A 15,712-nucleotide genomic window follows, 5' to 3' on the forward strand; every position below is an offset into this window, starting at 1 on the left:
AATACAAGGACAGTTAATGCTGTTTGTGGATGACACTAGAGATGTTGTCTGACTATGTCCCACATGTGCGTAATTGGAGACAGATATGATGATTGAGCAGACCAAGGCAACATGTTGACACATTGTAGAGCTTGCTGGATCACAACAGTCCCATGTGGGCGGGTGTTATACTATTGGAAAACATCCCCTGGAATATTGTTCATGAATGGCAGCACAACAGGTCTAATCAGCACATGGACATCCAGATTTATAGTCAGGATGTGTGGAATAATCACCATGTATGATTATTTTGTTTGGAAGGGAGATCTGTCTTGCTATTTCTGGCCTTCCTGATTGTCCTTAACTTAATGTAAATAATGATGCATTTATCCTACAAAAGACATTGACTATATGATTATAATGCTACATCAATACTCATATTACCACTTATTGTGAAATTTATTAAATGAAATGAAAAAACGTCCATCTTGAAATGAAGTATGTCAGTCTCGAAATGAATAATTAACGAATAAACATGTAACAAAGAGCCTCTGTGAAAGTTTTCCTCTTTTTATATCACACTAACCCTTGCTGGTTCCAATGTGTATAGATGAAAGAAACAAAACACAAAATCAACTTGTATACAACAGTCTTACTACACTTACAAAGTTATACAAAGCAAAAAGAGATATTATTATTGATCAGTACTATTGTGGAAGCAATAGTAGATTAAGTCTATACTAAGTGCACTAGGACCAATTTATGCTTTAATTTATATGCACATACGGCTAATGATACACCTGAAACTATTTATATAACAAGGAAAACCATCAATTTTCAACAAAATAAGATGTCTATCTGATTACCTTACCTGAAACTATTCGTATTGTAAGTGTCGAGAGTGACAACCTGTGCTAACTGGTACTGATGAATCTAATGTAATGCCATCAAAGGAACATTATACTACAAAAATGCCATCAAAGGAATATTATACTATTCTTGAATAATCTGAGGTGTTTGCAGTTACTGAAAATACACCTTGATACTTATGACACTTATTTGAATGAATGACTGTTCTGAAGATTATTTTATAATAATAAAACTACTCACATTCGATGAAGAGTAACTACAACTCAAATATTTCCTATCTGAAGAAATGGCTATTGTAATTTTAAAAACATGATTTTCCTGGTAATGTACTGTGTGTGGAAGGTATTGCAAGGTCATGTACATGACATTTATATTATAAACAAATACTTCGTACATTTTGGAGTGATTTACCTATGCTATTACACGTGAATGCTATTAGATGAATTAGCAAAATATCAGAACTGATTTAAATTAGTAAAACATTTGGTTAGCACTTTATCTAATAAACTTTGCCTCCACATACCCAACATAAATCTCCAATACTAGAACAAAACATCCAAGTTATTAGGAATTGTATATATGATAGAGCTTTGGCATTTACCTGTGCTAGATAATAATATAATCACCTAAAACATTTCAAATTTAATTGTATGATATTCATAACTGTAAGCCTAAATCATGCACCAATCATCAGAAAATTTATACATTTTCTGTAGTTGTGTTACAATTGAACTCTTAGTAATGGAGACAGTGTGTCATTCAAGAGAAAGGCAAAGGATATGAATGGAGCTGAGGAGAAGTGAGATACCTTATGATGACACTTCATATATGTGAGTTTGATTCAGCCTGTGAATTGATGGATTGGAGAAAAGACATATTAGCATGGTGTCTGTGTATGTGCGGATGGATATGTGTGTGTGTGCGAGTGTACACCTGTCCTTTTTTCCCCCTAAGGGAAGTCTTTCCGCTCCCGGGATTGGAATGACTCCTTACCCTCCCCCTTAAAACCCACATCCTTTCGTCTTTCCTTCTCCTTCCCTCTTTCCTGAAGAAGCAACCATCGGTTGCGAAAGCTAGTAATTCTGTGTGTGTGTTTGTGTGTTTTGTTCATTGTGCCTGTCTGCCGGCGCTTTCCCGCTTGGTAAGTCTTGGAATCTTTGTTTTTAATATATTTTTCCCATGTGGAAGTTTCTTTCTATTTTATTTACATCATATATATATAAAACACACACACAGAATTTGAGCTTTCGCAACCGGCGGCTGCTTCGTCAGGGAAGAGGGAAGGAAAAGGAAAGATGAAAGGATGTGGGTTTTAAGGGGGAGGGTAAGGAGTCATTCCAATCCCGGGAGTGGAAAGACTTAACTTAGGGGGAATAAAGGATAGGTATATGCTCACGCACACACACACACACACACACACACGCGCATATCCATCCATACATACACAGACACAAGTAGACATATTTAAAGGATATTTAAATATGTCTGCTTGTGTCTGTGTATGTATGGATGGATATGCGTGCGTGTGTGTGTGTGTGTGTGTGTGTGTGTGTGTGTGTGTGTGTGTGTGTGTGGGCGCGCGCGCGAGCATATACCTATCCTTTTCCCCCCCCTAAGGTAAGTCTTTCCGCTCACGGGATTGGAATGACTCCCTACCCTCTCCCTTAAAACCCACATCCTTTCGTCTTTCCCTCTCCTTCCTGAAGAAGCAACCATCGGGTGCAAAAGCTAGTAATTCTGTGTGTGTGTTTGTGTGTTTTGTTCATGTGCCTGTCTGCCGGCGCTTTCCCGCTTGGTAAGTCTTGGAATCTTTGTTTTTAATTTATTTTTCCCATGTGGAAGTATATATATATATATATATATATATATATATATATATATGTGTGTGTGTGTTAAAACTCTTCTTTACACAAGATTACTTGTAATACAGGCACTTCGATCATTTTGTATAACGCAACTCCTATTCTAAGGTATGCATACTGGGTCAAAGTCTCGCCAATAATTCTTATGTTGTGTGATACTTTGGGGGGGGGGGGGGGGGGGGAGGTTGACGTGACAATAAGTAAGTATTTGATACTAGGTCATGGAGTTACGTAAATGAAAGAGCCTGTATTCTAACATTATTGGATTGAAATTAAGTCAACCTGAGATGTATCAAGATGAAATATAATTAATTTCTAAAGATATCAAACAACAAACTAAAAATATGTCAAAGTCAATGTCAACAAAAGTCCAATTTACCACTCAAAAATTCATGGCAGTAATTATAGTGCAGCCAATTGTAAATACACAGGAACAAAAACCAATTTGTATTTATAAAACTACAAATGAAAATAATTAAAATGTAGTTTTGAATACATATTTCACATTATTTGGTCATAACATTGTAATATTTCAACACAGTAACTGACTCAAAAACTTTGCAATGATCTGTAAAATCAAATTCCATAATCAGTTTTGTAAAAGCACTGAAATCTTAATTCTAAACTCAAGTAAGTGTGATTGAAACAATGTACAATATAATTTTGCTATTGGTGGAAGCTACAAAAGGAGCAATGGCAACCTCCTTGGTACCATCAGTGCTATGTCATGTTTCAGGTGCTAAACTCATATCAGTCTCTGTCAGTTTGCAATGCAATAAACAAACTTGTATTTTGACTGTTTCAGTTAGGTTATCTATTAGATTAACTTCACATAGACAGTGTGACAAACATTAAGTTGACCGGAACATCAAATCAGATGGAGAAAATGCAATGAGGCTGAGACACACAGCTCAATCAAGATCATTGATTATCCCCAAAGCCTACCGATGCTGCAGCTGACAGCTACTATCTAGTCCTGCATGCTCCATCAGGCAGTGATAGCTCCTTTCCCCCTCCCCACCTGTACCCTGCTATCCCTTCCCCTCGTTACCTCCCAACTCCATACTGCTGCTTCCGTATGACGTGACACCATTGCATTCTGACCAGAGTGATAGAAGGCAGCAGTTATGTGTGGGTGAGGTGTGCTTGCTTGTGTGAATGTGTGTGTGTATTTTCCTTTCTGAAAAAGGCTCAATGTGTAATAGCATTTTTGTTGTGCCCGTCTGCAACTTATTGTGTCATCTTTACAGTGAACAGCAACCTATGCTTTCCTTATATTGTTGATATTCCAAGCTGAACTATCCTCTATTCGATAGTAATTCTGTTACAGCCATTACTCCAATCATATTTAGTCATTCTTTACAGAGCTTTTCCTGGCTTGTTAAACATGATGTAGGTGCCATCAATATAACTGAGAGAGAGAGAGAGAGAGAGAGAGAGAGAGAGAGAGAGAGAGGATGCACAGAAATACTTTTCCTCTTAGGTGGTTTGTATTTAAAGGAAGCTTATATTTCCAGGAGAAAATTAGCTACCAATATCACTGCAGATGACAACAAAACAAAAAGAAATTACAAAATAGTATATCCTCTCTGCGGGTCATGCAATTACACAACAGCATACAAGTAGATTCACAAAACCTCTTAACATTCAATTGTCCAAGAATAGGGCAGCTGATGTAGTTCATGTAAGACACAATGAAAAACCACAAGTAGTAACATAAATTACAGATGAGGCAAAATGTTATGATCAGCTGCTAACCAGAGTTTTATTCCACCTTCAGAACACGATATTGCAGTGATTCTTTGTGACAAACATTCCACAAGGACTTGGCGAGGTTTCTGGAGGTATATGGCTAAAATCTAATCATCTTTTGTGGCTGCAATTGAACTACTTAACTTGTGGGGAAGAAGAAAAGTAGAGGAGCAGATAAGGGGACAAGACCACTGGCTACGATGGCAGAGAGCAGAGCACAATGAGGGAAACCACCACATAGTGGAAAGATTAATTTGCAGCAACACGAACCCTACATATTTTGGTATTACAAAAATATAAATACAAATTCACCAAATATCGCAGGGTAGTTTCCAAACACACAACACCATAATATAAGTGTGATGTCCATGTAACTGATACAGGAACAGTGACTGTAGTAGTGCTCCAAGTGGCTTGGCAGTGAAATATGACTACAGGTGATATTTTTTACCAAGAAAGGCTACGCTTTCATTGGTCATAGACAGTTTTTTGCTTTTTTCCTTCGAGTGTGTGGTTACACAGGATCCTAAGAGCATAGCTAAAATTGCAGCAGCTGAATATTCCTAAAAGCACAGTTGTAGATTTCACTGATGGGAACCGAACATTTTGTGTGTTACCTGGTTGAATACATGTTCTGTCGAGCAGTTCGACTTTTCCATAGAAAAGCCGATTACGTGTGACATTGCTCAAGAACTTACCTTGCATTTTCTTTGAAGGATAATCACTTTTTGCCATCAATATTGCATACTTTGGAATGTATGAAAGAACTAAAATAAATATGAAAAACTAACATTGAATCCTGGTCTTTTTTAGTCTGTGTTACCCGTTAAGATATATAACACAAATGTACCAGTAAAATTTTAAATGATGCCATAAATGGCTGGTCTTCTGGGATTGAAATCTTTCTAAGTGGCTGGTCCTCAAAGCATTAGGGTTTCAAAGAGTCAAATGCTCCATGATTTAAGAAATTCATCGCTCATTCTTACACGTAACATAATTCATCTTTTGTAAAAGAAAATTTATTTTGAAAGTAACGCTTTTCAAACCATCATTTGCAATATTTTCCCACAGCCTGTTACAAACGTAAACAGTTGTGACTTCATGCACATTGAAACCAGTTAGTTGTTACAAATTACTGCATAGTCTTCGTCCTAAAGCCTTTGCACTGTATTTTGTTGTTATAAATAGCACATTTTCGTTGCAACTTAAGTTTTATTTTGGTGTTTTTATATCATTTATATTGTATTGCTGCAGTATTATTCTGCAGTAGTGAGCTAAAGTGATATTCTTAGAGTATCAGTTCTTATCAGTCAAAATTACAGAAATTTAGCTGAAAATTAAAATAATGAAAAATTCCCAGAATCCTAAAAAATACCCGGGTATTGCCTGGATGAAAAAATTTCCGTTTTTTTTTCCCGTATTTCCCAGTTCTCCTGGAGCGTATACACCCCAGTTCAGCATGTGAGCCATCACTCTGGAATCCAATTTTGTCTTCTACTTATGTCTTGCAATATCCTTTGACCCTATATGTGAAGCATCATACACTGACAACATATTAACACAAAAAAATCATACTATGTCGCAGTAATTGCCAGATGTGATAACACCCTTCCTTAGATCGTATCAATGTTTACAGCAGGGACAGAAGCCACAATGAAAGTTCTCCAATTCATCATGCCTCTTGGACTGAATGGGATCCTCCTCATATCTGACTCATTAAGAGAGCTGTCAGTTCTTAATCCTTTGTGCTACACAAAGGAGATGATTATTGAGCTACAGTGATATGGAACTTAGGTGAACTTCCACTGCATAAAAATGAACCCGACATAGAGAGAGAGAGAGAGAGAGAGAGAGAGAGAGAGGGTATGTGGATCTTGTGGAAAAAGGATGCAACACACAATGGACAACTGCTTATCCCCCATTCCAGTACATCTAGTCAAGTCCCTGAAGTACTAAAAGTGAGGGCATAACACATGTGGAAAGTAGATTGGAAAGAAACAGGATGAGACAAGGGTACCAGAACTATAAACTACTATCTGCCCCCCCCCCCCCTCCCACACACACACACACACACACACACACACACACACACACACACACACTCTCTCTTTCCATAAAAACATACAAGATTTTTGTTTACAGGCTAGGCAGGAGATACGATATCAAATACGTTAAACAAAGGTTCCCCTTCAATCGCACAAACATCTCCAGTCAATTCCATAGGATAGGCAACAGACATCACTCAAATTGTTTGTTCAATTAAATATCAGAAGGTAATTTCAATCAACTATTTTTTTCTTGTGAACAATTATGTGATAACTAAGCCAGATTGTACAAAGGGAATAAGCAAGTTGAAACAGAAATTTCAAAATATGGTTACTATGATCCTTGCTTCTAAAAATACAAGAGTTTACAGAATCATCATAGGGTCCTTACGAGTTTGTAATCTGAATACATATTTTTAGTGTATTCCTATGGAAAAATCAATACATCCCATAAACTTTCAGATTATACAGATATATGTATCTACTGCTTTATCTTCATGTTATGGAATCTGTTGCACAGCCAGAATTTTATGTTGCAATTTCACTTCATAGCATATTAGTGTATTTGTGTTAATCTTTACCCACTTTTTGAGCTCAACAATCTACAAGAATAATATTTGTTGTCACAATAGTGTGTATGTGCTTTGTATGTCCTTTCACAAACGTGTTAATCATCAGAGTAGCAAGGTACTGGATGCATGGTAAATACATCATACACCAATTGAAAAAAAGAAATGAAACTTTATCTTAACATAATATTCAGTGCATGTACAGGGCACCTGAAAATGAATACAGCAATCACAAATGGCTTTAAGTAGTTAGTGTGCAGTGATACAATCATAAGAATTACAGAGAACGTAAAACAAAGTTCAAAATTTCAATCACTATGTAAGTGCAGTGAACTGGGAACTGGTGCATACATGGTGATGCATGAGTAAAAAGTTCTGTGACTTAAGTGAAACTGGTGAATCACATACTGAAGGCATTCTGCATTGTAGACTTAAACAACTGTTGTTCTGTCATACCAGTGAAGGGAAGATATTGTCAGGAACTTGATCAAGCACTTCCAAAAGCTAATGATACACACAGATGGCATCTCCAGTTTCAAAAAACAGGATGTTTGTACAAAGCAAAAAGCAGTGGTTGATCACATGTATCAGAACAAAATGTTAGAAAATTCATCTTTAGTTTGAATGCAGTTCAAGGAAACCGACACACAAAGCAAATAGGGAGCTACAAATGCTACAAACAACAGTTTGCTATATTCTCAAAATGAAGCTGAAAATGAAACCATATGTATTTCACAGTTTACAGAAACCGGAATCAGGAATGAAATGATTGTATGGCATTGTTGGCCTGGAGGCCCCATGCGGGGAAGTTCGGCTGCGGTATTGCAAGTCCTTTTTAGTTGACGCCACTTCGGCGACTTGCGGGTCAATGATGATGGAATGAAATGATGATGATGAAGAACACACAACACCCAGTCATCACGAGGCAGAGAAAATCCCTGACCCCGCCAGGAATCGAACCCGGCGTGACCCCGTGCGCGAGAAGCAAGAACGACTCCGCAAGACCACAAGCTGCGGACACTGAAACAGGAAGATTATGTCAACTGTACAAATTGTACGATAGCAATGCTGGAAGCCAATGAGGAAGAAATTCTTGTTATGTAGTAACCTTCTACATAAGTGAGAAGGTTAACTGGGACAACATTTGAATACTAGATACAGAAAAGTCTTTGTGTATAAAGAAACATCAGCATGACACACTATTAGTTCATACATTTCATAGATGCCAACATAAAAATTGCACAGTCCATTTTTGTTTGTTGCGCTAAGTGTTTCAGCAAATATTTACCTGGCATGCTTGAGCAATGACTGATGCCACAGCTTGATATAGATTCCAAGGAAAGACAGAGAACCTCCATAATGGGGTACAGAGGTCCACACATTTTAAAAATTAGTATTTTCCAAATCACTGGATCAGTTGTACTGGACATGATGCCACTGGGTTTCCCTCTTGGCCATCTAGGTGTGCAGATCTGACACCCACTGATTTCTTTTTATGGGGCTATGTGAAAGACCTAGTATATGTGCCTTCTATGCCAAAAACAATTCCAGAACTCAAAATGCGCACTTCTAACATGCTTGTGTTACTGATTCCACAAATTCTACAGAACATACAGTGGGAAACAAGTTATTGCTTAAATATTGTCTGTGTGAACAACGGGGATCATATAGAACATATATTAGATAGGTTTAAGAAAACTGAAATTTTTAAATAATCTCTATAATTCTAATTGATGTATCACTATAACTTAAATAGTTATAGCAGTTTTAATCACTATATCTATTTTGAACTGCTCTTTATTATATTTATTGCTCTAGGTTTCAGGCAAGTAACATATATAAATTTTCATACAAAAAATTAAATACAATCTTACCAATTGCACCACAACCAATAGCAGCTAATCCTCCAAATTTGAGCCCAGCAACAAGACCCACTGGTCCACCTAAACAAGTCCCAATCAATGCTCCTGCAACTGGATACATAGCTGCTTTATAGCGAGCTGCTCTTGCCAAGAACTTTGTTCCTTCTTTAACATTTTTGTCTGTTGTTTCGACATTCTTCTCAACTTCTTCCACATCTTCTCCCTGCTCCTAAAGAAAAACAATTCTGATTTACTGTATTATGGCTCAGCTTATCACAAAAAACCGGCGGCTGCTTCGTCATGAAAGAGGGAAGGAAAAGGAAAGATGAAAGGATGTGGGTTTTAAGGGAGAGGGTAAGGAGTCATTCCAATCCCGGGAGTGGAAAGACTTACCTTAGGGGGGAAAAAGGATAGGTATATGCTCGGACGCGCGCGCGCGCACACACACACACAAACACACACACAGACACACACACACACACACACGCATGTCCATCCATACATACACAGACACAAGCAGACATATTTAAATATCCTGTCACTACGGACAGCTACAAAACATAAGTACTCAAGTGTGCTGTTGTCTTTCGTGAGTGGGAGTCAGCATTAAAGATTTTGTGAAAGACCAGGTGAATTTGTGAAGTGAAAATAAATTCAGGTGTCCTAGGAAATGTATACAATATACTGAAAGCACATGAGACGTGATACTGCCTGACATTAAGAAACAGGCTAGCATGAGAAAGAGCTTTTTGCTTCCTGTGCACTATCTTATGATCATTCTGTTTGTCTGTCTCTGAGTGACTTGACAATTATTTGGTAATATGACACAGAATAAGATGGGGATTTTTTTTTTTTTTTTTTTTTTTTTGGGGGGGGGGGGGGGGGGGGGGAGAGATATAGAGGTACCTGCAGAGCAAATGTTAATAACCAAGAAGACATACATTTTGTACAGGTTTTTATTTCAAATAACACAAAATTGTTAATTTTCTTCGACATAATTGATGTTTTTGAGCACTAGGTTGCAGAAACATATTTAGTGGGAGGCTTAAAGCCAGCAACCTTACAGTGATTAGAAAGAATGGTGTTGTGTGTCTTTCAGAGAAGTTAGAAAGTTTGGTAAGGCAGTTCCCGTTATGCTACCTGAAAAGATAGTGTCATACGGAAATGGTTGCAAATGGAAGCTGCTTGGCTGCAAGCAGACGGACCACTGGATGTTGCTGTGGAACCATATACAGGAAAATGCAGAGCCATGCAAAGGCAGTGATATATTAATTGGTATGACACACAAGTCACCATCAGACAAAGGAAAAATATCCAAAGAGCAAATTTAAAACATGACCATGAGACATAGGTGGGTTGGTTCCAAGATACTAAATGGTGATTGACATACAATACTGGAGAGTCACTTTGATGCTGATATGCTCAGTTGTTTAATGGTGTCAGCCAGAAACGCCATGTGATCAGCTGAGGCAGGGCAGTGTGAGCACTGGTTTATAGAAGCTTTAGCAAGTCTGTTTGGACAATGGGGACACAATCATTGCGGCAATATGTTGTCATAGATTTTCCAGTACATGTTGCATTTTCTTCTTTTCCTATACATAAATTTCTATTGTGTCACCATTGCCTCATTACCATAAGTGCATTTTTTGCTGAAGCCCTAAACATTTTTGTAATCCCAAGTTTTTTTAATTTCTTTTCCCAGGTGAAGGAACCTCGGACTCTACAGTTCAGCAGATTTCTCTAAATCACACCAGATGCTAGGGTGGGTCAGGACCCTACCAATTTCCTCTGTCCTTCCGCAGTCTGACCTTGTGCTTCTTCTCTAATGACCTCATCATCAGTGGGACTTTAAAAACCAGTCTTTCCCCCTTGTAGAGTTTGGAAGTAATTTAGGGAAACAACAACTATTACTGTTCCCAATAAACTGGAAGCATTGATTCACGTCCCAATTTGGCATAAATTTTCGTTTGTCATGTCTTTACTGATGTCATGTCATGTTATTACACCTGAAATGATTTCAATGCCGTTCACTCCAGGTGTTTTGTTTCAGTGAATTCAACTGTACTGAAATATTTCTTTGTTAAGATTAGTGAACTGACCTTTAAGAGTTCGGTGATTGTGAGTTATTAACTGTCTTTTTTGCAAACTATTGGAAGCATTAAAGCAAGTTTAATGTCATTTTGACTTCAGAAAAGCCAAAGAAAAAGACTACACATGCGCATGCTCCCCTGCACCCAACACACACACACACACACACACACACACACACACACACACACACAGGATTAATGGAACACACTACCAGAGAATGAAACCAACACCAGAACAGAGACAAAGCTCCACAGTGAAAAATATTAGTGATCTGATTGGAAGCTTTGAAGATTGAAACATAATAGTTTTGCATGCTCCAATTGTTCATACAGTCCACATCACGTAGAGAGGCACTTCTGTGCAGAGACAGAGCATGGAGAGTATGAAGATTGTGGAAGTATGGCACCACATAGTGGACAAACAAAGTTACATTGAGAAACTGTGTTGCTTCAGACAACAATCTGGTTCATTTGCCTTCAGTCCATCAGATTATATATTCAAATTTAAGAGGAGAGTAACAGTTTTTAACACTGATTTCACTCCAACATCTACATGAGAGACGTGCTGACAATGTTGTGTCTGCTGTCCCAGAGCAATAGTCCGTGTTACATCATAAGGCAAGAACAGCTGACACTGCTTTGCTTTAATCATCATCTTTAGATGCAATCTTGTGCCACTGCAACATTCTGACATATATATACTGCATGGTAAAATAATTAAAGATTCAGTTTGAAGTGAAATATGTTTTAGTGGAAATTTAAACGGGTCAAGCAAGTTTAGGAACTCTAGTGGAAAACTGATGGACTTACATGACTACACCTTGGAATACGGCAAGTATGTGAGTCTGTGTTTCACTGAGGTCTTTAGAATGGTCCCCCTTTGCAATCGGTGCAAATTGCAATAGTGTTGTAAACCAGCAAGATAGAGTGCATCTATTAACTTCATGATGAACATCTCCAGGTTACTATAATTGGACAAAATCTTATCTCATGATATGTACTTGCAAATCTTTTCTTGGGCACTCTCATGTCTCAAATGTGCTCTTATCTGCTGGTTCAAACTAAGTTTTCACACATGTTTTCTCAAAAGTGTATGCTTCAAACAATGTATAGACTCCACTGGCTGGTGTTGACTTCAAAATGATGGGCAGAGTCTGACAAAGGCCTCCACAGAGAAGCACCAGACCTCCTCTCATGTGACTGTTACTTCCTCTCAGTACTCTTAGTGTGATGTCGAGGACCCCCAAGAGCTTTCTCATGAATTATGGCACAGTTATTCCATGTGGTTAATTTGCATGTCTTGAGCGTCTCTTCCTGTCCAATTGCCTTGCTTATGTTGCATGCGGGATTTTCTGTCCGGTAATGTCAAGTGGTAACTTAAGTGCAGAAGGGGCCAGCCTCCTCCTTCCATTAACAAAGTTGCAAATCCTGAAGAGGGGATAGTAAGAACTGCTTAACCTTGGGCTCTAATTTTAGCTACAATCAATTTATTTAAAAACATTTTCCCTGTTCCCTTGGATGCATCAAGAATAATCACACCATTTTACTGTTTTCGCACTTGAGGCCCAATAATTTGGCAGGATGTTTTCCTGGTTTTTATTTAAATTTGTATGCTGTGAACTTAAATCTGCACTATCAGATTCTCAACATTAATTACTTTTCTTAATGTCTTCTAGCAAAAAAGGGGCAGACTTTTGCTGGTCTCTTAAACAGACGTTCACAACATGTCTTGTTTTGTTGCTATTCTGTTTGATTTTATGTTCTTTTTCCTTACATCACTTTGTTTCTTTTTAATAAAAAATAAAAGTCCACCACAGTTTCTGTCTGTATGTTCAGGCTAATTTTAAGACCCATCATTGCGATTTTGATGCAGTTTTCACTGATAGATAGAATGATACAAGAGAAAGGTTTGTGTATATTATTTATTATGCTAAGTAATTATGAGTGTAATATATGTATTGTTATCTGTTCCATATATAACAGGCATTTGAAGAGACACCTTGCGCCAATTATGGCAGCTATGATCTGCTCAGCTGCAGAGGAGGCATTATCTTCTGTGAAGAAACAGCCTTCACAACTCTAGAGAACAGCAGAGCTTGACTTGAATCTGTGTTGGGCATGGTGGTCTAGTTGTCAAGTGTGTACATGATGGAAACTGGTAGGTTGTGGGATCGAATCTCGACAGATGGCAGATTTTTTTAGTCCACCTTTTAACCTAGCATTCACCTCTCAGTGATTTGGACATGCACCAGAAACAACAAGTGGTTTGATTTCAACATTACACTGTAGGTCCCCTTACCCCTGTTGGATAACTGTGTAGGTTAGGAACACACAAGTCATTGAAGTGGTGTCCAACTGGAGACTTCTACAGGTATCTGAGCCACACAAAATTATTATTACCAGTGTCTATACACCTATGCACACCTTCTCTCTCTATACATATTATAAAGTGAAGTATCCCTCTGAGTTTTCCATCTGTATGCGAAGGCTATTTTCATTAACTACTGTAGGATTTTGATATGTTTTCCACTAACGCAGAACTGATTTACAAGGAAAGTTCATGAATACCATTATAAACAAGTCGCTTGGCCATAGATACTTAGTGCTAATTACGCGAAGCGTGGGCTGGGTACTGTAACTCATAAGTCAGAAGAAAATATATTGTGGTTTAGCATCATGTCGATGACAAGCACAGATGAAATGGGGTACTAGTTCTGATTGTCCAATGATGGGGAAGGAATTTAGTTGCATACTTCTGAAAGGAATTCTAATGGTATTCATTGTAATCAATTCAGTGAAACCCAAATGTAAGTGGCTGGACAAGGATTTAAATGCAGCTGCACCTGGACATGAGTTCAGTGTCTTAACCATCTAACCAACTGTGCCAACTTGCTTTATCATACAAATTGTAGGAAGCTCATTGTAAACCACCTTTACTGACATTTTATCAACAAAATATTTTCATCCTCATAGCCCACCTTTCCCCCATCTGTCATTAGACATGTGCAACATTTGCACTTAAGAGATTTTAATGTGTAAGCCACTTCAGAACCTTGCACATTTCTTATCCTGTGTAAACATCATTAACATTCATTTCTACATACACATCAATACTCTGCAAACCATTCAATCGACTGTAAAATGCATGACGGAAGGTATGTCCCAATATACTAGTTATCAGGGTTTTTTCTTTTTCCTGAAGCACGGGAGGAATGACTGTCACTATGCTTCTGTGTGTGCTGTAATTAATCTAATCTCATCCTCATTATCACTGTGGGAGTGATACACAGAGGATAGTGGTACATTCCTACTCATCATTTAGGCCATTTCTTGAAACTTCCTTAGTCGACTTTCGTAGGATAGTTTACATATATCTTCAACTGTCTGGCAATTCAGTTTCTTCGACATCTCTGTGACACCCTCCCACATGTCAAACAATTTTTGCTGCCTTTCTCTGTATACATTTAACATTCCCTGTTAATCCTATCTTGCAAGGGTTCCACACACTGGAGCAAAATTCAAGAACAGGTTGCACAAGTGATTTGTGAGCTATATCCTTTGTAGACTATTGCATTTCCCTAGTATTCTACTAATAAACTGAAGTCTGCCACCTGTGTTAAATGCAACTAAGCCTGTGTGATCTTTTCATTTCCTGACAAAGTGTTACACCAAGGTATCTGTAAGATTTGACTGATTTACAGCTGTGACTCACTGATATTACAGTCATAAGATACATGTTTTTATTACAATGAAATGAACACCCTTAGCTGCTTACAGGCATTGACATACATCAACGGGGACAGATGAAAATGTGTGTGTGTGTGTGTGTGTTTGAGGTTTACGGGCACTAAACAGCGTGGTCATCAGCACCCAAACGCATAGAAACAGGAACACAAGCGGTGAAGGGACGAAGACGGACGCCGAACAAGGAGAACGGCTGAAAGACACAGGCCTGACGCAGTTCCAAATGCGCACATACAGAGGCAAAACAAGAGGAGAAGAAACACACTAAAAAAGGAAAGGAAACACAAGGAAAAGAGAACAGATACCGAAGGGGAACAAGAAGATAATCGTGAGTGGCGGACCTCTTACCTAAAACCTGGGTGAGCCAGTCACCCAGCAGCACATTAAAATCTTCTCCCTAAAATCCGAGGCGACAGATTGGACAGGACACAATACCGTAAGACCTTAACCACAGTCGCTGCGTCGTCTTGCAAAATAGAGGGCAAATCCGGTGGCAAGGAAACCACCGCCCTCTGGTCAGAGAATAAAAGACAGTCAAGTAAAATGTGGCGGACAGTAATCTGGACGCCACAAGCACTGCAGATTGGGGGGTCCTCCCGCCGGAGTAAAAAACCATGCGTGAAGGGACTGTGTCCAATGCGGAGGCGAGTGAGGAGAACCTCATCCCGCCTGTATGACTGGTAGGACGCACGCCATGGTCGCGTAGTGGCCTTTACCAGACGCAGCTTATTGTCAGTAACTGCCAACCACTCCTCTTCCCATTGATGCATAACACGAAAACACAAAAGGGAGGTTACAGCATGGAGGGGGGACGGCACAGTCAACAACGTGAGGGAGGGAACATGCATCTTTGGCAGCCACATCCGCCAGTTCGATTCCCCTAATACCCACGTGCCCCGGCACCCAGCAGAAAGAAACCTCCTTCCCCTGCCGTTGCAG

General features: G+C 38.7%; 1 protein-coding gene across 1 annotated transcript in view; it reads right to left on the bottom strand.

Annotated features, from left to right (window-relative positions):
* The window catches only part of LOC126267352 (syntaxin-17), a 49,990-nt gene that overhangs the window by 21,961 nt on the left and 12,317 nt on the right, over positions 1-15,712 (bottom strand). Inside the window, exon 4 of the mRNA XM_049972479.1 lies at positions 8,952-9,168. Coding sequence (XP_049828436.1) covers positions 8,952-9,168 — 217 coding nt within the window. The remainder of the gene's footprint in view (positions 1-8,951; positions 9,169-15,712) is intronic.

This window comes from Schistocerca gregaria, chromosome 4 (assembly GCF_023897955.1).
Source record: "Schistocerca gregaria isolate iqSchGreg1 chromosome 4, iqSchGreg1.2, whole genome shotgun sequence".
NCBI lineage: Eukaryota > Metazoa > Arthropoda > Insecta > Orthoptera > Acrididae > Schistocerca > Schistocerca gregaria.